Source organism: Oncorhynchus clarkii, chromosome 1 (assembly GCF_045791955.1).
Source record: "Oncorhynchus clarkii lewisi isolate Uvic-CL-2024 chromosome 1, UVic_Ocla_1.0, whole genome shotgun sequence".
In the NCBI taxonomy this organism is placed as follows: Eukaryota; Metazoa; Chordata; class Actinopteri; order Salmoniformes; family Salmonidae; genus Oncorhynchus; species Oncorhynchus clarkii.
The window spans coordinates 87,036,913-87,060,896 of NC_092147.1; the positions used below are offsets into that span (position 1 = coordinate 87,036,913).

At 46.0% G+C, this 23,984-nt stretch overlaps 1 protein-coding gene across 1 annotated transcript in view; it reads left to right on the forward strand.

Moving 5' to 3' along the window:
• The window catches only part of LOC139410665 (adhesion G protein-coupled receptor B3-like), a 173,771-nt gene extending 151,346 nt beyond the window's left edge, over window positions 1-22,425 (forward strand). The window contains exons 20-23 of the mRNA XM_071156092.1: window positions 5,791-6,587; window positions 12,728-12,763; window positions 13,714-13,818; window positions 21,122-22,425. Coding sequence (XP_071012193.1) covers window positions 5,791-6,587; window positions 12,728-12,763; window positions 13,714-13,818; window positions 21,122-21,310 — 1,127 coding nt within the window. The 3' untranslated portion in view covers window positions 21,311-22,425. The remainder of the gene's footprint in view (window positions 1-5,790; window positions 6,588-12,727; window positions 12,764-13,713; window positions 13,819-21,121) is intronic.
• The last annotated feature ends 1,559 nt before the right edge of the window (window positions 22,426-23,984 follow it).

A 23,984-nucleotide genomic window follows, 5' to 3' on the forward strand; every position in this document is an offset into this window, starting at 1 on the left:
CTTTCTGTGTGGGATGAAACGCATTGTTTGATATCAAAGAGAAGGGTAAGATAGAGAAGGAAGAGTCGTGAATTTGAATAATAATGACAGCGCTTATCATTTTAAACATCCCTTTGTACTTGTTGTTCATTAACAAAATGGCCGATGGGAAAGCATTGCACTGTAGCCCTGCTTTCACTGGTTTTGTTGATGACTCGTTTAAAGTATTGTGTTTTTAAGAGTGTGTAAGGTGTCCAATCACAAACACATACTTTGACCAATAGGTAAATGTTCATTGTGTAAATACTCCTCTAACAAAACCAACGGTTCTAACCTCATGTCTCTATCATAATCCGTTCCAAATTGATTGGAGTTTTTACCCTTGTAGGGTGGTGAAGATTGGAGTTTTTACCCTTGTAGGATGGTGAAGATTGGAGTTTTTACCCTTGTAGGATGGTGAAGATTGGAGTTTTTACCCTTGTAGGATGGTGAAGATTGGAGTTTTTACCCTTGTAGGATGGTGAAGATTGGAGTTTTTACCCTTGTAGGATGGTGAAGATTGGAGTTTTTACCCTTGTAGGATGGTGAAGATTGGAGTTTTTACCCTTGTAGGATGGTGAAGATTTGGGTGACTAAATCAATGGAGGCCAGAGAAAAAAAGTGGTCTAAAATGTGGAAAATAGCTTTGTGTCAAACAGGCTGGATGCTGTGAGAGAATTAAGGCTAACTGACAGTCAGCTGTGACAGAGCCTGGACTCGAACCCAGAATCTCTGGTGGCACAGCTAGCACTGCAATGTTGTGCCTTAGACCACTGTGCCACTCAGGAGGCCTGAATGCAACATTCCAACAGTGTAAAAAAATCAACATTTGGGTAACATTAGAATACAATTTGTGTATTCTATTTGAAATAACACAATGGCATTTTCATTAGTTGAAGTTACTGTAGGCTAAATGTAAAAATATATATATTTAATTGTTCAATCAATTTTATTTGTGGAGTACCTTTGTAACAACTGTGAAACAGAATGCATATGCATTTGAACATGATAACAGCCTCATCATCATAAGGCCTTGATGAAAACAACAGTAGCCTCAACATCATCATAAGGCCTTGATAAATCGTGAAACTCGGCACAAACGCAGTAAAGGCATTATAATGAATATAAGTTTAAAAAAATAATCAAATTATTGTCAGCTCGTTCTTGTGTACATCTTCACGCAACGGCATCAGTTGGATTTAATTTAGCTGTTATTCCTTGTCCTGACAATAACCACAATTTGAGTACCTTTCACTTGCTTGACACACTTTGACATGCCTTTGTTTGGTTGTAGTTGGTAATAATCTCTGGTTTTCTCTTTATTGTGTCCATTCGTCTTGTCATTCTTCCACACCGTTGTACCACAACACCACAGCTGTGCCAGTGCCTTATTTTTGCACAGAGGGAGGGAGCTCCTGACTCACTTTGTTCATAGTGCCGGCCAGACTTGTTTTCTTTTCGAGCTTGTTGTTCGCCAATGACAGTGAAGTGAAGACATTTTCCATGGTGACATTGCTCCCCTTGCCATCCTAGTTTTTTTAAACATGTCATTGACTAGGCAAATCAGTTAAGAACAAATTCTTATTTACAACTACAGCCTAGGAACAGTGGATTAACTGCCTTTTTCAGGAGCAGAACGACAGGTTTTTACCATGTCAGCTCGAGGATTTGATGTAGCAACTTTTTGGTTACTGGCCCACTGCTCTAACCACTAGCCTACCTGCCGCCCGAAGGTTCCACAAGCCTCATCACCACATTCTCCGACACTTGCGCCTGCTGCCCGATGTGGATATTTTCCCAGATATCGAAAGCCATTCAGCATTTACACTACCGTTCAAAAGTTTGGGGTCACTTAGAAATGTCATTGTTTTTGAAAGAAAAGCAAAACATTTTTTTAAATAACATCATATTGATCAGAAATACAGTGTTGACATTGTTAATGTTGTAAATGACTATTGTAGCTTGAAATGGCTGATTTTTAATATAATATATACATAGGCGTACAGAGGCCCATTATCAGCAACCATCACTCCTGTGTTCCAATTGTTGTGTTAGCTAATCCAAGTTTATCATTTTAAAAGGCCAATTGATTATTAGAAAACCCTTTTGCGTGTATGTTAGCACAGCTGAAAACTGTTGTGTTGATTAAAGAAGCAATAAAACTGGCCTTTTTTAGACTAGTTGAGTATCTGGAGCATCAGCATTTGTGGGTTCGATTACAGGCTCAAAATGGCCAGAAACAAATAATTTTCTTCTGAAACTCGTCAGTCTATTCTTGTACTATTTAATGAGCCTGCCAGTTGAGGACTTGTGAGGCGTCTGTTTCTCAAACTAGACACTAATGTACTTGTCCTCAAAGAAATTGCTTTTCTTTCAAAAACAAGGACATTTCTAAGTGACCCCAAACTTTTGAACAGTAGTGTATAATTACGCATGCTTTCCCTGTGTAGCCTACTCCAAGTAGTCCAGAGTAGACTGATAAGACTGCTTTAATTTGGTGAACTGATAGAGGGAACATACCATTTTCAGATTAGGCCAATAATTAGAATAGATCATTACAATAGAATGGCCCGCCCTGTTCTTCATTCACAATTGGTGATTACATAATTATTCATTGTTCGCTTCCCCTCACTCATCAACTCCCCCATACTTTACTTAATTTATTTAATTTGTTGTTATATGTGTGAAATTAGTTTTGGTATAGTTTAGGTTCAGTTTTCAGGCACATGTGGAGTGATTATCAGCTGGGCAGTGGAGTGGAGCAGGCCCTACTGTTGGGAGAAGGAGTGGAGCAGGCCCTACTGTTGGGAGAAGGAGTGGAGCAGGCCCTACTGTTGGGATAAGGAGTGGAGCAGGCCCTACTGTTGGGAGAAGGAGTGGAGCAGGCCCTACTGTTGGGAGAAGGAGGGGAGCAGGCCCTACTGTTGGGAGAAGGAGTGGAGCAGGCCCTACTGTTGGGAGAAGGAGGGGAGCAGGCCCTACTGTTGGGAGAAGGAGGGGAGCAAGCCCTACTGTTGGGAGAAGGAGGGGAGCAGGCCCTACTGTTGGGAGAAGGATTGGAGCAGGCCCTACTGTTGGGAGAAGGAGTGGAGCAGGCCCTACTGTTGGGAGAAGGAGTGGAGCAGGCCCTACTGTTGGGAGAAGGAGTGGAGCAGGCCCTACTGTTGGGAGAAGGAGTGGAGCAGGCCCTACTGTTGGGAGAAGGAGTGGAGCAGGCCCTACTGTTGGGAGAAGGAGTGGAGCAGGCCCTACTGTTGGAAGAAGGAGTGGAGCAGGCCCTACTGTTGGGAGAAGGAGGGGCAACAGGGGAAAACCTTTCCAAAAAATGGCATGCCTTCTTAAAACTGGTTATAACTCCAGTTCTGTTGTTGATATTAAGACTTAAAGACTTAAAACATGGCAGAGTAATATAAAAATGTATAAATCATGAGCAGTCAAAATGACTGCTTTAGCGGTTCTAGTGTATAAAAGTAATGAATAAAAAGTCTAATCCAAATTCTGTTATCTATCTGGAATAACACCAGGAATACATACCAGGAAACAATAATAACTGTGCCAAGAATATATACCAGGAATAATCCCTCGCCTGCCTGCCCATCCCTCTGGCCATGGAGTCATACCACCTCCACCTCCATCACCCTCTACCCCTACCCCTACCCCCTACCCCCACCCCCTACCCCCTACCCCCACCCCCTACCCCCTACCCTCTACCCCACCCCCTCCCCCTACCCCTACCCTCTACCCTACCCCCTCCCCCTACCCCTACCCTACCCCCTACCCCCTACCCTCTACCCCACCCCCTCCCCCTACCCCTACCCTCTACCCTACCCCCTCCCCCTACCCCTACCCTACCCCCTACCCCCTACCCTCTACCCCTACCCCTTACCCCCTAGCTCTACCTCCTACCCTCTACCCCTACCCCCTACCTCTACCCCCTACCCCTACCCCCTACCCTCTACCCCCTACCTCTACCCCCTACCCCCTACCCCCTACCCCTCCTTCCTCTCTCTCTCTGCACCATCGTTTATCTCCCTGCTCCCTGCATTCAGGCTGAAAACAAAGTGTTATGTTTTCTGTTTCTGGCAGTGCTGCTCTGCTCTGCTCTGCGCTGGACACACACACACATACACACACTCACACACACACACACACACACACACACACACACACACACACACACACACACACACACACACACACACACACACACACACACACACACACACACACACACACACTGCTGACCTTGTGTTCTCCTTGCAGCCTGTTGGTTTTCAAACAGGCAATTCCCCTGTGGAGGATTCAGAAGGCCAAGATTAAAATGGCCGCAAATGCATCCCAAATGGCACCCTATTCCCTTCCTAGTGCACTACTTTTGACCAGGACCAATAGGGACCAGCTCTCATCAAAAGTAGTGCATTATGTAGTGAATATGCTACCATTTGGGATGCAGACATCAGCTCTGGAGCGGTGGAGAGATGCACAGAGAACAGCAGTACAGGATGTTCTGTCCCCAAACAGAGGGTATTTCTGACTTCTGACAAGAGAGCTTTTGAACAAAAAGCTAGCCTCTCCTGGTTATGTGTCTGGGGTTTTGGGGGTTTTCCAAGGTGAACCAAACCGTAATAAGATAAAAAGGTGTCTTAGGTATCCGGGATTTCAAGGCGAATTTGAGGAAAGTCCTCCTCAGAGGCTTGTCGGCTCTGTACTTAGTTATATCAGGAACATCTAATCCTCTATAGTGGCTCTTTTGAAGTAGTGTCCCTGCGTCCTATTTGAAGAGATCGGTAGTCAAGTTTTGTCTATTTCTTCCCAGCTGTATGAGGAAAGAGTCATTACACTGTAAAATGGACACATCCGGTTCATTGTTTCAATTTGTGCGAAGTGTCCTGGCATTATTATTTAAATTCTTTGTTTTTACATATATTCGTCAAAAGGAAATGCAACAATGGTTTGAAATCGGAACGATTTAAAATAAGCATACAATATGAAATAAACAGATCATACAGAACAGACTGACATTAGTTCTCAGTATGGTGCATTCATTCCCCACTAACTCCCTTGTCTGTCAGTATGGTGAATTCATTCCACTAACTCCCCTGTCTGTCAGTATGGTGAATTCATTCCACTAACTCCCCTGTCTGTCAGTATGGGGCATTCATTCCACTAACTCCCCTGTCTGTCAGTATGGTGAATTCATTCCCCACTAACTCCCCTGTCTGTCAGTATGGTGAATTCATTCCCCACTAACTCCCCTGTCTGTCAGTATGGTGCATTCGTTCCACTAACCACCCTGTCTGTCAGTATGGTGAATTCATTCCACTAACTCCCCTGTCTGTCAGTATGGTCCATTCATTCCACTAACTCCCCTGTCTGTCAGTATGGTGCATTCATTCCACTAACTCCCCTGTCTGTCAGTATGGTCCATTCATTCCCCACTAACTCCCCTGTCTGTCAGTATGGTGCATTCATTCCACTAACTCCCCTGTCTGTCAGTATGGTCCATTCATTCCACTAACCACCCTGTCTGTCAGTATGGGGCATTCATTCCACTAACTCCCCTGTCTGTCAGTATGGTGCATTCATTCCACTAACCATCCTGTCTGTCAGTATGGTGCATTCATTCCACTAACCATCCTGTCTGTCAGTATGGCGCATTCATTCCACTAACCACCCTGTCTGTCAGTATGGCGCATTCATTCCACTAACCACCCTGTCTGTCAGTATGGTGTATTCATTCCCCACTAACTCCCCTTTCTCTCCTCTCCACAGCTCTCCACAAAGACATGGGCTCTTGCCGCGCGGCGACCATCACCGGCACCCTATCCCGTATCTCTCTGAATGACGAGGAGGATGAGAAGGGTCCCGAGGGGCTCAACTACTCCACCTTACCCGGCAACATCATCTCCAAGGTGATGATCCAGCAGCCCGGCATGCACATGGGCCCCATGGGGGACATGGGTGAGGGCTGCCTGGGCGACAGCGTGTCCGACATGCGCCGCACCGTCTACCTGTGCACCGATGATGCTCTCCGTCAGTCCGACCAGGATATGGGCGGGCACGGGCATGGCGGGATGGGCAGTGGCCACGACATGGGCAACATGGGCGGTATGGGTGGTATGAGCGGACATTCACCCCAAGGCCAGATGATGGAGACAGACTACATCGTGATGCCACGAGCTTCGGCGGCGGCAGCAGGATCTGGGAACTGTAACACACTTCCCACTCTCCTGAAGGATGATAGCTCCACCAAGATGAACATGGGCCTGGGCATGGGAGATACGCTGCCCCATGATAGGATGATGCAACACTACAAGATGGCACCGGACTTCAACATGAGCCCGACGGGGATGGGCGGGATTGGGGTCATGGAGCACATGAACATGGGGGTGAACATGGATCAGAACCTACAGCAGCAGTATGGGTCAGGAGGAGGACAGGAACACATGCAGCAGAACCTGCCCTTTGAACCCCGAACCGCTGTCAAGAACTTCCTGGCTGAGATGGAAGAGACTGGAGGGCTGTCGAGGAGCGAGACGGGATCCACCATATCCATGAGCTCCTTAGAGGTAGGCTGGAGAAGAGAAGACTGTTGAAGTGTTGGATAACCTTAGAGGTAGGCTGGAGAAGAGAAGACTGTTGAAGTGTTGATTTAACCTTAGAGGTAGGCTGGAGAAGAGAAGACTGTTGAAGTGTTGATTTAACCTTAGCGGTAGGCTGGAGTGGAGAAGACTGTTGAAGTGTTGATTTAACCTTAGAGGTAGGCTGGAGTGGAGAAGACTGTTGAAGTGTTGATTTAACCTTAGAGGTAGGCTGGAGTGGAGAAGACTGTTGAAGTGTTGGATAACCTTAGAGGTAGGCTGGAGTGGAGAAGACTGTTGAAGTGTTGGATAACCTTAGAGGTAGGCTGGAGAAGAGAAGACTGTTGAAGTGTTGATTTGACCTTAGAGGTAGGCTGGAGTGGAGAAGACTGTTGAAGTGTTGATTTAACCTTAGAGGTAGGCTGGAGTGGAGAAGACTGTTGAAGTGTTGGATAACCTTAGAGGTAGGCTGGAGTGGAGAAGACTGTTGAAGTGTTGATTTAACCTTAGAGGTAGGCTGGAGTGGAGAAGACTGTTGAAGTGTTGATTTAACCTTAGAGGTAGGCTGGAGTGGAGAAGACTGTTGAAGTGTTGATTTAACCTTAGAGGTAGGCTGGAGTGGAGAAGACTGTTGAAGTGTTGGATAACCTTAGAGGTAGGCTGGAGTGGAGAAGACTGTTGAAGTGTTGATTTAACCTTAGAGGTAGGCTGGAGTGGAGAAGACTGTTGAAGTGTTGATTTAACCTTAGAGGTAGGCTGGAGTGGAGAAGACTGTTGAAGTGTTGGATAACCTTAGAGGTAGGCTGGAGTGGAGAAGACTGTTGAAGTGTTGATTTAACCTTAGAGGTAGGCTGGAGTGGAGAAGACTGTTGAAGTGTTGGATTTAACCTTAGAGGTAGGCTGGAGTGGAGAAGACTGTTGAAGTGTTGGATAACCTTAGAGGTAGGCTGGAGAAGAGAAGACTGTTGAAGTGTTGATTTAACCTTAGAGGTAGGCTGGAGTGGAGAAGACTGTTGAAGTGTTGGATAACCTTAGAGGTAGGCTGGAGTGGAGAAGACTGTTGAAGTGTTGATTTAACCTTAGAGGTAGACTGGAGTGGAGAAGACTGTTGAAGTGTTGGATAACCTTAGAGGTAGGCTGGAGTGGAGAAGACTGTTGAAGTGTTGATTTAACCTTAGAGGTAGGCTGGAGTGGAGAAGACTGTTGAAGTGTTGGATTTAACCTTAGAGGTAGGCTGGAGTGGAGAAGACTGTTGAAGTGTTGGATAACCTTAGAGGTAGGCTGGAGTGGAGAAGACTGTTGAAGTGTTGATTTAACCTTAGAGGTAGGCTGGAGTGGGAAGACTGTTGAAGTGTTGATTTAACCTTAGAGGTAGGCTGGAGTGGAGAAGACTGTTGAAGTGTTGGATAACCTTAGAGGTAGGCTGGAGTGGAGAAGACTGTTGAAGTGTTGATTTAACCTTAGAGGTAGGCTGGAGTGGAGAAGACTGTTGAAGTGTTGGATAACCTTAGAGGTAGGCTGGAGTGGAGAAGACTGTTGAAGTGTTGGATAACCTTAGAGGTAGGCTGGAGTGGAGAAGACTGTTGAAGTGTTGAGGTAGGCTAACCTTAGAGGTAGGCTGGAGTGGAGAAGACTGTTGAAGTGTTGGATAACCTTAGAGGTAGGCTGGAGTGGAGAAGACTGTTGAAGTGTTGGTTTAACCTTAGAGGTAGGCTGGAGTGGAGAAGACTGTTGAAGTGTTGGAGAAGACTGTTGAAGTGTTGATTTAACCTTAGAGGTAGACTGGAGTGGAGAAGACTGTTGAAGTGTTAATTTAACCTTAGCGGTAGGCTGGAGTGGAGAAGACTGTTGAAGTGTTGATTTGACCTTAGAGGTAGGCTGGAGTGGAGAAGACTGTTGAAGTGTTGGATAACCTTAGAGGTAGGCTGGAGTGGAGAAGACTGTTGAAGTGTTGATTTAACCTTAGAGGTAGGCTGGAGTGGAGAAGACTGTTGAAGTGTTGGATAACCTTAGAGGTAGGCTGGAGTGGAGAAGACTGTTGAAGTGTTGATTTAACCTTAGAGGTAGGCTGGAGTGGAGAAGACTGTTGAAGTGTTGATTTAACCTTAGAGGTAGGCTGGAGTGGAGAAGACTGTTGAAGTGTTGGATAACCTTAGAGGTAGGCTGGAGAAGAGAAGACTGTTGAAGTGTTGATTTGACCTTAGAGGTAGGCTGGAGTGGAGAAGACTGTTGAAGTGTTGATTTAACCTTAGAGGTAGGCTGGAGAAGAGAAGACTGTTGAAGTGTTGATTTAACCATAGAGGTAGGCTGGAGTGGAGAAGACTGTTGAAGTGTTGATTTAACCTTAGAGGTAGGCTGGAGAAGAGAAGACTGTTGAAGTGTTGATTTAACCTTAGAGGTAGGCTGGAGTGGAGAAGACTGTTGAAGTGTTGGATAACCTTAGAGGTAGGCTGGAGAAGAGAAGACTGTTGAAGTGTTGATTTAACCTTAGAGGTAGGCTGGAGTGGAGAATACTGTTGAAGTGTTGATTTAACCTTAGAGGTAGGCTGGAGTGGAGAAGACTGTTGAAGTGTTGGATAACCTTAGAGGTAGGCTGGAGTGGAGAATACTGTTGAAGTGTTGATTTAACCTTAGAGGTAGGCTGGAGTGGAGAAGACTGTTGAAGTGTTGATTTGACCTTAGAGGTAGGCTGGAGTGGAGAAGACTGTTGAAGTGTTGGATAACCTTAGAGGTAGGCTGGAGTGGAGAAGACTGTTGAAGTGTTGATTTAACCTTAGCGGTAGGCTGGAGTGGAGAAGACTGTTGAAGTGTTGGATAACCTTAGAGGTAGGCTGGAGAAGAGAAGACTGTTGAAGTGTTGATTTGACCTTAGCGGTAGGCTGGAGTGGAGAAGACTGTTGAAGTGTTGGATAACCTTAGAGGTAGGCTGGAGTGGAGAAGACTGTTGAAGTGTTGATTTAACCTTAGAGGTAGGCTGGAGTGGAGAAGACTGTTGAAGTGTTGATTTAACCTTAGAGGTTACCTGGAGTGGAGAAGACTGTTGAAGTGTTGATTTAACCTTAGAGGTAGGCTGGAGTGGAGAAGACTGTTGAAGTGTTGGATAACCTTAGAGGTAGGCTGGAGTGGAGAAGACTGTTGAAGTGTTGATTTAACCTTAGAGGTAGGCTGGAGAAGAGAAGACTGTTGAAGTGTTGATTTAACCTTAGAGGTAGGCTGGAGTGGAGAAGACTGTTGAAGTGTTGATTTAACCTTAGAGGTAGGCTGGAGTGGAGAAGACTGTTGAAGTGTTGGATAACCTTAGAGGTAGGCTGGAGTGGAGAAGACTGTTGAAGTGTTGGTTTAACCTTAGAGGTAGGCTGGAGAAGAGAAGACTGTTGAAGTGTTGGATAACCTTAGAGGTAGGCTGGAGTGGAGAAGACTGTTGAAGTGTTGATTTAACCTTAGAGGTAGGCTGGAGAAGAGAAGACTGTTGAAGTGTTGGATAACCTTAGAGGTAGGCTGGAGTGGAGAAGACTGTTGAAGTGTTGGATAACCTTAGAGGTAGGCTGGAGTGGAGAAGACTGTTGAAGTGTTGATTTAACCTTAGAGGTAGGCTGGAGTGGAGAAGACTGTTGAAGTGTTGATTTAACCTTAGAGGTAGGCTGGAGTGGAGAAGACTGTTGAAGTGTTGATTTAACCTTAGAGGTAGGCTGGAGTGGAGAAGACTGTTGAAGTGTTGATTTAACCTTAGAGGTAGGCTGGAGTGGAGAAGACTGTTGAAGTGTTGGATAACCTTAGAGGTAGGCTGGAGTGGAGAAGACTGTTGAAGTGTTGATTTAACCTTAGAGGTAGGCTGGAGAAGAGAAGACTGTTGAAGTGTTGATTTAACCTTAGAGGTAGGCTGGAGTGGGGAAGACTGTTGAAGTGTTGATTTAACCTTAGAGGTAGGCTGGAGTGGAGAAGACTGTTGAAGTGTTGGATAACCTTAGAGGTAGGCTGGAGTGGAGAAGACTGTTGAAGTGTTGATTTAACCTTAGAGGTAGGCTGGAGTGGAGAAGACTGTTGAAGTGTTGGATAACCTTAGAGGTAGGCTGGAGTGGAGAATACTGTTGAAGTGTTGATTTAACCTTAGAGGTAGGCTGGAGTGGAGAAGACTGTTGAAGTGTTGATTTGACCTTAGAGGTAGACTGGAGTGGAGAATACTGTTGAAGTGTTGATTTAACCTTAGAGGTAGGCTGGAGTGGAGAAGACTGTTGAAGTGTTGATTTAACCTTAGAGGTAGGCTGGAGTGGAGAAGACTGTTGAAGTGTTGATTTAACCTTAGAGGTAGGCTGGAGAAGAGAAGACTGTTGAAGTGTTGATTTAACCTTAGAGGTAGACTGGAGTGGAGAAGACTGTTGAAGTGTTGGATAACCTTAGAGGTAGGCTGGAGTGGAGAAGACTGTTGAAGTGTTGGATAACCTTAGAGGTAGACTGGAGTGGAGAAGACTGTTGAAGTGTTGATTTGACCTTAGAGGTAGGCTGGAGTGGAGAAGACTGTTGAAGTGTTGATTTAACCTTAGAGGTAGGCTGGAGTGGAGAAGACTGTTGAAGTGTTGGATAACCTTAGAGGTAGGCTGGAGTGGAGAAGACTGTTGAAGTGTTGATTTAACCTTAGAGGTAGGCTGGAGAAGAGAAGACTGTTGAAGTGTTGATTTAACCTTAGAGGTAGGCTGGAGTGGAGAAGACTGTTGAAGTGTTGATTTAACCTTAGAGGTAGGCTGGAGTGGAGAAGACTGTTGAAGTGTTGGATAACCTTAGAGGTAGGCTGGAGTGGAGAAGACTGTTGAAGTGTTGGTTTAACCTTAGAGGTAGGCTGGAGAAGAGAAGACTGTTGAAGTGTTGGATAACCTTAGAGGTAGGCTGGAGTGGAGAAGACTGTTGAAGTGTTGATTTAACCTTAGAGGTAGGCTGGAGAAGAGAAGACTGTTGAAGTGTTGGATAACCTTAGAGGTAGGCTGGAGTGGAGAAGACTGTTGAAGTGTTGGATAACCTTAGAGGTAGGCTGGAGTGGAGAAGACTGTTGAAGTGTTGATTTAACCTTAGAGGTAGGCTGGAGTGGAGAAGACTGTTGAAGTGTTGATTTAACCTTAGAGGTAGGCTGGAGTGGAGAAGACTGTTGAAGTGTTGATTTAACCTTAGAGGTAGGCTGGAGTGGAGAAGACTGTTGAAGTGTTGATTTAACCTTAGAGGTAGGCTGGAGTGGAGAAGACTGTTGAAGTGTTGGATAACCTTAGAGGTAGGCTGGAGTGGAGAAGACTGTTGAAGTGTTGATTTAACCTTAGAGGTAGGCTGGAGTGGAGAAGACTGTTGAAGTGTTGGATAACCTTAGAGGTAGGCTGGAGTGGAGAATACTGTTGAAGTGTTGATTTAACCTTAGAGGTAGGCTGGAGTGGAGAAGACTGTTGAAGTGTTGATTTGACCTTAGAGGTAGACTGGAGTGGAGAATACTGTTGAAGTGTTGATTTAACCTTAGAGGTAGGCTGGAGTGGAGAAGACTGTTGAAGTGTTGATTTAACCTTAGAGGTAGGCTGGAGTGGAGAAGACTGTTGAAGTGTTGATTTAACCTTAGAGGTAGGCTGGAGAAGAGAAGACTGTTGAAGTGTTGATTTAACCTTAGAGGTAGACTGGAGTGGAGAAGACTGTTGAAGTGTTGATTTGACCTTAGAGGTAGGCTGGAGTGGAGAAGACTGTTGAAGTGTTGATTTAACCTTAGAGGTAGGCTGGAGTGGAGAAGACTGTTGAAGTGTTGGATAACCTTAGAGGTAGGCTGGAGTGGAGAAGACTGTTGAAGTGTTGGATAACCTTAGAGGTAGGCTGGAGTGGAGAAGACTGTTGAAGTGTTGGTTTAAGTAAATTAAGGTTTTGTTTGTTGTTATGTTCCACTGAGAAATTGTGGCAGAGGTAAATACAGAATGAATGTGTAGCTGTGTTCAAGTGAGAAGATCGTCACGTTGTTGCCGTAAAATAAAATGGGCTTATTTTGTCATGGTTAGAATGTTATTTAGTGTTCATTAATATAATTATAATTTCTATAGTATTCAGAAGTTAATGACCCCTCATGTTAACAGACTGTCTAATTATCCGCAATATGTTTGTTTTGTCTTCAGAGAAGAAAATCGCGCTACCAAGATCTGGACTTTGAAGTAAGTCAATTTACTGGTTGGCAAAGTGCATGCTTCAGGCTTTTGTAGTTACACTGAGCATTTGTGTTCGCCCTACCCTTTAATTTACTACTGTTGTTACACTGAGCATTCTTGTTCGCCCTACCCTTTAATTTACTACTGTTGTTACACTGAGCATTCTTGTTCGCCCTACCCTTTAATTTACTACTGTTGTTACACTGAGCATTTGTGTTTGCCCTACCCTTTAATTTACTACTGTTGTTACACTGAGCATTTGTGTTCGCCCTACCCTTTAATTTACTACTGTTGTTACACTGAGCATTTTTGTTTACCCTACCCTTTAATGTTACTACTACCTTGTGTAGCACTTAAGCTTATTGGAGTAACATGGTTTTGACACAAAACAGATGTATTTATGTGTGGCGTAGTTAAGGTAAAAGCAACGCTGTCAATCTAAACCCGTACAGGGCCGCCAGCAAATCTCCCCTGCTCATGTTGTTCCCCTCCATCTCCTACATACATCCATTGGCTATGAGTTGATTTGAAACCTGTTACGCTTTCTGAGGTCACATGCACATTTCACACCTGACTTCTGCACTTTTTCTATGGAAAATATGACATTGTCTGACAGCCCAAGACACAAATGTCTCACACCACTTCTGTGGGTTTATTCCATTTCTCCATCCATTTTTTGTAATCTGACTATTCTGCATAAATGCAAAAGATAGATTTGATAATAAAATTGGCCATAAATTATATGTAATTACTCAACTGGCTTACATTATATGCAAAAAAATCCTTAAAAGACATTGGCCCCTTTAATATGTCTCAGGCTTACTGTAATACCAGTGGCAGATTAAATGCTATTCAGAAAGGTGTACTGGTTGGAGAGGATAAAACATTGCATTATAATCTCCATCCTATTATTGGCTTTGATTTCCAAACCAAAAACGAACCCCTTGCCATTGCAGAAAGTCATGCACACCAGGAAAAGACACATGGAGCTGTTCCAAGAACTGAATCAGAAATTTCAAACCCTGGATCGATTTCAAGACATACCAAATATGGGCAGCATGGTGAGTAATAATACCAGGAACAGGAAATCAGCAGTAACAGGAAATGGTGAAGGAGGGAGATGATTGGTCAGCGGTCGTCTGTTGTAGACCAATTACAGAGCTGGAGAAGATCCAGGTGGGGTGATTGGTTGAAGCTGGTGGTTGTCGACCAATTAGAGTACAAAACAAGATCATGTCAGGATAGATAGTCTTTTTTAGATGTCCATCCGCTCAGCAACACACGTAGTGAGTCATTGAGCAAATGAACAGATCCAGTGACATGGCCCTATACCTAACAGGCCTGCCAGCTGCTACTGGTGATGGGGTTCAGTGACATGGCCCTATACCTAACAGGCCTGCCAGCTGCTACTGGTGATGGGGTTCAGTGACATGGCCCTATACCTAACAGGCCTGCCAAATGCTACTGGTGATGGGGTTCAGTGACATGGCCCTATACCTAGCAGGCCTGCCAGCTGCTACTGGTGAGGGGGTTCAGTGACATGGCCCTATACCTAGCAGGCCTGCCAGCTGCTACTGGTGAGGGGGTTCAGTGACATGGTCCTATACCTAACAGGCCTGCCAGCTGCTACTGGTGAGGGGGTTCAGTGACATGGCCCTATACCTAGCAGGCCTGCCAGCTGCTACTGGCCTGCCAGCTGCTACTGGTGAGGGGGTTCAGTGACATGGCCCTATACCTAACAGGCCTGCCAGCTGCTACTGGTGAGGGGGTTCAGTGACATGGCCCTATACCTAACAGGCCTGCCAGCTGCTACTGGTGAGGGGGTTCAGTGACATGGCCCTATACCTAGCAGGCCTGCCAGCTGCTACTGGTGAGGGGGGGAGGGGGGGACTAGTCTTTAGTTGAGAGATCATGTCTGAGAGAAGGTAGGCATTATCTAATTTAGGCAGTCTGCAGATTCACTCCTCTCCTACTTCTCAACCATATTGAAGGAGAAGGTCCAAGGTCCCTCCACTCGGACAAGGATGCAAGGTTAAGACTATGTACAATAGATGTATTGAAAAGAGCCACTGTGAGGTGGTTGTCTGTCGTGGTAGTCCATCTGAATTAGTGTTCATCCATTCAAATCCAGATGTGTATCATTCAAGAGACCAGTCATGGTCATTCAGGCTTGATGACTACTGAGTGAATGCTTTCTGCATTACTTTCTGCACTGTATCCTGGGAAATTGGCCTGTTGACCAAAACACACTCAGGCCTATTGTTGTGTGAGAATAGTGTCAGCTCTGCGGCATGCAAGTAGGCAGGCAGGCAGTTAGCCCCTCGGCCTGCCATGTCATGTAATCTTCTCTCTCTTCTCTCACATTTCAATCAGCCCCACTGCACAGTGTAATTCTCTGCTTGTTGCTTAGTAACCACCACAAGGACATTTATATAGAAAACTACATCCCTTTGTTTTTCTTTTTTTGGAATAAATGTTATGGAATAAATGTACTGCAGTGCTGGCTGGGCTGGCTGAATAAATGTACTGCAGTGCTGGCTGGGCTGGCTGAATAAATGTACTGCAGTGCTGGCTGGGCTGGCTGATTAAATGTACTGCAGTGCTGGCTGGGCTGGCTGATTAAATGTACTGCAGTGCTGGCTGGGCTGGCTGATTAAATGTACTGCAGTGCTGGCTGGGCTGGCTGATTAAATGTACTGCAGTGCTGGCTGGGCTGGCTGATTAAATATACTGCAGTGCTGGCTGGGCTGGCTGAATAAATGTACTGCAGTGCTGGCTGGGCTGGCTGATTAAACATGTACTGCAGTGCTGGCTAGGCTGGCTGAATAAATGTACTGCAGTGCTGGCTGGGCTGGCTGAATAAATGTACTGCAGTGCTGGCTAGGCTGGCTGATTAAATGTACTGCAGTGCTGGCTGGGCTGGCTGAATAAATGTACTGCAGTGCTGGCTGGGCTGGCTGATTAAATGTACTGCAGTGCTGGCTAGGCTGGCTGATTAAATGTACTGCAGTGCTGGCTAGGCTGGCTGATTAAATGTACGGCAGTGCTGGCTGGGCTGGCTGAATAAATGTACTGCAGTGCTGGCTAGGCTGGCTGATTAAATATACTGCAGTGCTGGCTGGGCTGGCTGATTAAATGTACTGCAGTGCTGGCTGGGCTGGCTGATTAAATGTACTGCAGTGCTGGCTGGGCTGGACTGGCTGATTAAATGTACTGCAGTGCTGGCTGGGCTGGCAGATTAAATGTACTGCAGTGCTGGCTGGGCTGGACTAGCTGAATACATGTACTGCAGTGCTGGCTGGGCTGGACTAGCTGAATACATGTACTGCAGTGCTGGCTGGGCTGGCTGATTAAATGTACTGCAGTGCTGGCTGGTCTAAATGAATAAATGTACTGCAGTGTTGGCTGGGCTGGCTGATTAAATATACTGCAGTGCTGGCTGGGCTGGCTGATTAAATGTACTGCAGTGGTGGCAGGGCTGGCTGATTAAATGTACTGCAGTGCTGGCTAGGCTGGCTGATTAAATGTACTGCAGTGCTGGCTGGGCTGGCTGATTAAATGTACTGCAGTGCTGGCTGGGCTGGCTGATTAAATGTACTGCAGTGCTGGCTGGGCTGGCTGATTAAATGTACTGCAGTGCTGGCTGGGCTGGCTGATTAAATGTACTGCAGTGCTGGCTAGGCTTGCTGATTAAATGTACTGCAGTGCTAGCTGGGCTGGCCTAGCTGAATACATGTACTGCAGTGCTGGCTGGGCTGGCTGAATAAATGTACTGCAGTGCTGGCTGGGCTGGCTGATTAAATGTACTGCAGTATGGCTGGTCTAGTTGAATAAATGTACTGCAGTGTTGGCTGGGCTGGCTGATTAAATATACTGCAGTGCTGGCTGGGCTGGCTGATTAAATGTACTGCAGTGCTGGCAGGGCTGGCTGATTAAATGTACTGCAGTGCTGGCTGGTCTGGCTGATTAAATGTACTGCAGTGCTGGCTGGGCTGGCTGATTAAATGTACTGCAGTGCTGGCTGGGCTGGCTGATTAAATGTACTGCAGTGCTGGCTGGTCTGGCTGATTAAATGTACTGCAGTGCTGGCTGGGCTGGCTGATTAAATGTACTGCAGTGCTGGCTAGGCTTGCTGATTAAATGTACTGCAGGGCTAGCTGGGCTGGCTGATTAAATGTACTGCAGTGCTGGCTAGGCTGGCTGATTAAATGTACGGCAGTGCTGGCTGGGCTGGCTGAATAAATGTACTGCAGTGCTGGCTAGGCTGGCTGATTAAATGTACTGCAGTGCTGGCTGGGCTGGCTGATTAAATGTACTGCAGTGCTGGCTGGGCTGGCTGATTAAATGTACTGCAGTGCTGGCTGGTCTGGACTGGCTGATTAAATGTACTGCAGTGCTGGCTGGGCTGGACTAGCTGAATACATGTACTGCAGTGCTGGCTGGGCTGGCTGAATAAATGTACTGCAGTGCTGGCTGGGCTGGCTGATTAAATGTACTGCAGTGCTGGCAGGGCTGGCTGATTAAATGTACTGCAGTGCTGGCTAGGCTGGCTGATTAAATGTACTGCAGTGCTGGCTGGGCTGGCTGATTAAATGTACTGCAGTGCTGGCTGGGCTGGCTGATTAAATGTACTGCAGTGCTGGCTGGGCTGGCTGATTAAATGTACTGCAGTGCTGGCTGGGCTGGCTGATTAAATGTACTGCAGTGCTGGCTAGGCTTGCTGATTAAATGTACTGCAGTGCTGGCTGGGCTGGCCTAGCTGAATACATGTACTGCAGTGCTGGCTGGGCTGGCTGAATAAATGTACTGCAGTGCTGGCTGGGCTGGCTGATTAAATGTACTGCAGTGCTGGCTGGTCTAGTTGAATAAATGTACTGCAGTGTTGGCTGGGCTGGCTGATTAAATATACTGCAGTGCTGGCTGGGCTGGTTTATTAAATGTACTGCAGTGCTGGCAGGGCTGGCTGATTAAATGTACTGCAGTGCTGGCTGATTAAATGTACTGCAGTGCTGGCTGGGCTGGCTGATTAAATGTACTGCAGTGCTGGCTGGGCTGGCTGATTAAATGTACTGCAGTGCTGGCTGGTCTGGCTGATTAAATGTACTGCAGTGCTGGCTGGGCTGGCTGATTAAATGTACTGCAGTGCTGGCTAGGCTTGCTGATTAAATGTACTGCAGGGCTAGCTGGGCTGGCTGATTAAATGTACTGCAGTGCTGGCTGGGCTGGCTGATTAAATGTACTGCAGTGCTGGCTAGGCTTGCTGATTAAATGTACTGCAGTGCTAGCTGGGCTGGCTGATTAAATGTACTGCAGTGCTGGCTGGGCTGGCTGATTAAATGTACTGCATTGCTGGCTGGGCTGGCTGATTAAATGTACTGCAGTGCTGGCTGGGCTGGCTGATTAAAAGTGCTGCAGTGCTGGCTGGGCTGGCTGATTAAATGTACTGCAGTGCTGGCTGGGCTGGCTGATTAAATGTACTGCAGTGCTGGCTGGGCTGGCTGATTAAATGTACTGCAGTGCTGGCTGGGCTGGCTGATTAAATGTACTGCAGTGCTGGCTGGGCTGGCTGATTAAATGTACTGCAGTGCTGGCTAGGCTTGCTGATTAAATGTACTGCAGTGCTAGCTGGGCTGGCCTAGCTGAATACATGTACTGCAGTGCTGGCTGGGCTGGCTGAATAAATGTACTGCAGTGCTGGCTGGGCTGGCTGATTAAATGTACTGCAGTGCTGGCTGGTCTAGTTGAATAAATGTACTGCAGTGTTGGCTGGGCTGGCTGATTAAATATACTGCAGTGCTGGCTGGGCTGGTTTATTAAATGTACTGCAGTGCTGGCAGGGCTGGCTGATTAAATGTACTGCAGTGCTGGCTAGGCTGGCTGATTAAATGTACTGCAGTGCTGGCTGGGCTGGCTGATTAAATGTACTGCAGTGCTGGCTGGGCTGGCTGATTAAATGTACTGCAGTGCTGGCTGGTCTGGCTGATTAAATGTACTGCAGTGCTGGCTGGGCTGGCTGATTAAATGTACTGCAGTGCTGGCTAGGCTTGCTGATTAAATGTACTGCAGGGCTAGCTGGGCTGGCTGATTAAATGTACTGCAGTGCTGGCTGGGCTGGCTGATTAAATGTACTGCAGTGCTGGCTAGGCTTGCTGATTAAATGTACTGCAGTGCTAGCTGGGCTGGCTGATTAAATGTACTGCAGTGCTGGCTAGGCTGGCTGATTAAATGTACTGCATTGCTGGCTGGGCTGGCTGATTAAATGTACTGCAGTGCTGGCTGGGCTGGCTGATTAAAAGTGCTGCAGTGCTGGCTGGGCTGGCTGATTAAATGTACTGCAGTGCTGGCTGGGCTGGCTGATTAAATGTACTGCAGTGCTGGCTGGGCTGGCTGATTAAATGTACTGCTGTGCTGGCTGGGCTGGCTGATTAAATGTACTGCAGTGCTGGCTAGGCTGGCTGATTAAATGTACTGCAGTGCTGGCTGGGCTGGCTGATTAAATGTACTGCAGTGCTGGCTGGGCTGGCTGATTAAATGTACTGCAGTGCTGGCTAGGCTGGCTGATTAAATGTACTGCAGTGCTGGCTAGGCTGGCTGATTAAATGTACTGCAGTGCTGGCTAGGCTGGCTGATTAAATGTACTGCAGTGCTGTCTAGGCTGGCTGATTAAATGTACTGCAGTGCTGGCTAGGCTGGCTGATTAAATGTACTGCAGTGCTGGCTAGGCTGGCTGATTAAATGTACTGCAGTGCTGGCTAGGCTGGCTGATTAAATGTACTGCTGTGCTGGCTAGGCTGGCTGATTAAATGTACTGCAGTGCTGGCTGGGCTGGCTGATTAAGTATACTGCAGTGCTGGCTTGGCTGGCTGATTAAATGTACTGCAGTGCTGGCTGGGCTGGCTGATTAAATGTACTGCATTGCTGGCTAGGCTGGCTGATTAAATGTACTGCAGTGCTGGCTAGGCTGGCTGATTAAATGTACTGCAGTGCTGGCTAGGCTGGCTGATTAAATGTACTGCAGTGCTGGCTAGGCTGGCTGATTAAATGTACTGCAGTGCTGGCTAGGCTGGCTAATTAAATGTACTGCAGTGCTGGCTAGGCTGGCTGATTAAATGTACTGCAGTGCTGGCTGGGCTGGCTGATTAAATGTACTGCAGTGCTGGCTGGGCTGGTTGATTAAATGTACTGCAGTGCTGGCTGGGCTGGCTGATGAAATGTACTGCAGTGCTGGCTGGGCTGGCTGATTAAATGTACTGCAGTGCTGGCTAGGCTGGCTGATTAAATGTACTGCAGTGCTGGCTAGGCTGGCTGATTAAATGTACTGCAGTGCTGGCTAGGCTGGCTGATTAAATGTACTGCAGTGCTGGCTAGGCTGGCTGATTAAATGTACTGCAGTGCTGGCTAGGCTGGCTAATTAAATGTACTGCAGTGCTGGCTAGGCTGGCTGATTAAATGTACTGCAGTGCTGGCTGGGCTGGCTGATTAAGTATACTGCACTGCTGGCTGGGCTGGCTGATTAAATGTACTGCAGTGCTGGCTGGGCTGGCTGATTAAATGTACTGCAGTGCTGGCTAGGCTGGCTGAATAGCTGGCAGGCTCCAGAGCTACAGACAACATTAGTGACCATTGTGTGTTCCCTGACTGCATAGTAACAGCTCCGATTGCTCGCTGTCCTATTTGACTCCCTGCTAGTCTCTTTGTGAGTGTCAGTGAGAGTACATCCAGATTATGGGAACAGAACACAGTCAGACACAGTGGAAGCTCGTCCTCTAGTCCCTCTTCACCGTTATCCAGCTGGAAGGGAACTCACTATTCATTTGATTTCTTCCATGATATAATCTAACCATATTATTCACATTTGAGATACTTATCATTACCTTTTGTTACTTACACTTCTCATAGAACCATTACACCATTAATATGCTCTACCAGAACATTAGTTGAGGTGATCAATGCATAGAGGCAGTACGGCATGATTCAAAGTCTCTGCCATAATCCATTGTTTTGCTACACTTTATAATAACTTTCATGGATAATCCATTATAACTTTCATATGAATGTTTATAAATGTTTTAAAGTGATGAAATTCAAATGTATTTAACCAATGTTACCCAATGTTTAAGAAGAAGAACTGTAACCAGTCACAGTGAGGCATGCTCCCTTCTAAGTAATAACCCTCACATATCCCTGTATGTATATATCCCTGACCCTATCCTATATATTACATATAAAGTATATGTGGTATAACATATAGTAACAATTTATAGTGAACCATGTTTAGTGACTGTAAGGCATGCTATCTGCTGTGTCCTGCTATGTCCCTGTCCATATCTGCTGCTAACCTGTCCCTGTCCCTGTCCTCCCAAGGACAAGGCCATGGCCAACAAGAACCCCTGGGAGAGCTACAACCCAGCCTGTGAGTACCAGAACTACGCCAGTATGAATGTACTAGACCCTGACCCCAAGGACTCTCTGGAGATGACCGCAGCAGAGTGGGAGAAGTGTGTCAATCTCCCCTTAGACGTCCAGGAAGGAGACTTCCAGACAGAGGTCTGATCTGATCTGATCTAAACAAACCAGGAAATTAGTCCAAAATGGCACCCTATTCCCAATGAAGTGCACTACTTATGACCAGGTCCTATAGGCCTCTTTTTCACCAGTACCCAAAGGGCTCTTTTGAACAGGACTCATAGGGCTCTGGTCAAAGGTAGTGCACTATATAGGGAATAGGGTGACATTTTGGATGCACGCCAGAAAGGAGACTTCCAGGAAGTAAAAACCAGGAAGAGGAAAACCAGGAGAAAAATGATAACCAGGACATGGAGGAAAGGGGAAAGGATGTATTTTGCACTGAAAAAAATGGACAGACTGTCCTAACAGCCTTGGCCTAGTACATATCTGGATTCTAAAGGAGGATGACAAGGACATGATGTGCCAATACCATTTAAGAGGAAAACACAGAGGACAGGAGGAAAAAATACAACAAAAATCATCAGTGTTACTTTTTGTATTCTCACTAGTGTACTTAGTGCAGCGGGCCAGCCAGGTGGGTGTACAATATTTACCATCGTGTGTTTCAGAGTACCCATGGTAAAGAAGAATTGGTTTCAAAAAGGTGAAAATCTTTCTAGATGAATAAACCTCAAAAGCTAAATGAAGACATAATACAATGTCAATCCCAGCTTCGTTGGATCCAGTTTTATATTTCACAAAACTGGACCCTGGAAGCACAATGTATATATTTATGCAGGTTTTTAAAAAGTTTATAACAAGTCTGTTTGGCCATTACTATACTTTTTACTTTATAATATAAAATATATATGAGCGAGAGTGGCAGGCAAAGAGGATTTTCTGTCATATAAAAATGAATGTTTGTCAAAGCTACATTCTTCATTGCTTTAAATGCAATAAAGGTAATACTCACTTTTATATGAATAATATATTTCACAAACTTTAATACTGCAGAATCTTGCTTGAAGAATCTCGGCTAAAACTCTCTCATCTGCAGCCCTGTATAAAATATTTAAAAATGAACAATGTTGTATGGTGTAAATAAACTTTTGTCTACATATGTTTTACTTGTGCCAATTTATTTTAATGAGAAAAAAAATGCCAACTTGATCAAGCGTTATAGCGTTATAAAATGTTAACATTTGAACAAGGAATGTAAATAAAAGAGGAAATATGTTCGTACTGCTTCAGAGAACGTGTCAAGTCTATCTGGTGGTCATGCCTTTGTCAGATGTATTGCTCTTTAAACCAACAGGTTCTCCTCAGAAGCCCCGTTTATTTTTTATTTAACTAGGCAAGTCAGTTAAGAACAAATTCTTATTTTCAATGACGGCCTAAGAAACAGTGTGTCGTTCTGCCTGTTCAGGGGCAGAACGACAGATTTGTACCTTGTCAGCTCAGGGGTTTGAACTTGCAACCTTCCGGTTACTAGTCCAACGCTCTAACCACTAGGCTACCCTGCCAACCCATGTGTCCCATGTGTCCTGTGTCCTGATCTTTTCCACATTCTGATTGTACCCAAATCTTTTGACAGGTGTAGACATTTAAAAGACTCATTGTGATCTTATTGTGATCAGATCTTCCTGACCAATTCCAGAGGTAGTCTGGGTGCATTGTGTCTGGATATCTTACAAGTGTAGACAGATCTGACAAATCATTGACAGGTGGCATGATTGACTTATGGCACAACATGTCTTAAAACAAATGCATGTATCTTATTTTGAAAAACTATTTGTGAAATCATTTACATACATGTATACCTGTTTACATTGCAGACATGAAATGTAAAGGCAAAGTTCCCAGCGTTAGCGGAGACTTGGAAATGGGGATACCTAGTCAGTTGTCCAACTGAATGTATTCAACTGAAATGTGTCTTCTGCATTTAACCCAACCCCTCTGAATCAGAGCAGAGCGGGGGGGGGGGGGGGGGATGCCTTAGTTAACATCCACGTCTTCAGTGCCCAGGGAACAGTGGGTTAACTGCCTTAATCAGTGTCAGAAAGACAGATTTTTACCTTGTCAACTAGGGGCTCCGACCCAGCAACCTTCTGGTTACTGGCCCAGCAGTCTAACCACTAGGCTACCTGCTGGTTACTGGCCCAGCAGTCTAACCACTAGGCTACCTGCTGGTTACTGGCCCAGCAGTCTAACCACTAGGCTACCTGCTGGTTACTGGCCCAGCAGTCTAACCACTAGGCTACCTGCTGGTTACTGACACAACACTCTGACCACTAGGCTACCTGCTGGTTACTGACACAACACTCTAACCACTAGGCTACCTATCTGCTGGTTACTGACACAACACTCTAACCACTAGGCTACCTACCTGCTGGTTACTGACACAACACTCTGACCACTAGGCTACCTGCTGGTTACTGACACAACACTCTGACCACTAGGCTACCTGCTGGTTACTGACACAACGCTCTAACCACTAGGCTACCTGCTGGTTACTGACACAACACTCTGACCACTAGGCTACCTGCTAGTTACTGACACAACACTCTGACCACTAGGCTACCTGCTGGTTACTGACACAACACTCTAACCACTAGGCTACCTACCTGCTGGTTACTGACACAACACTCTAACCACTAGGCTACCTGCTGGTTACTGACACAACACTCTGACCACTAGGCTACCTGCTGGTTACTGGCCCAGCAGTCTAACCACTAGGCTACCTACCTGCTGGTTACTGGCACAACACTCTAACCACTAG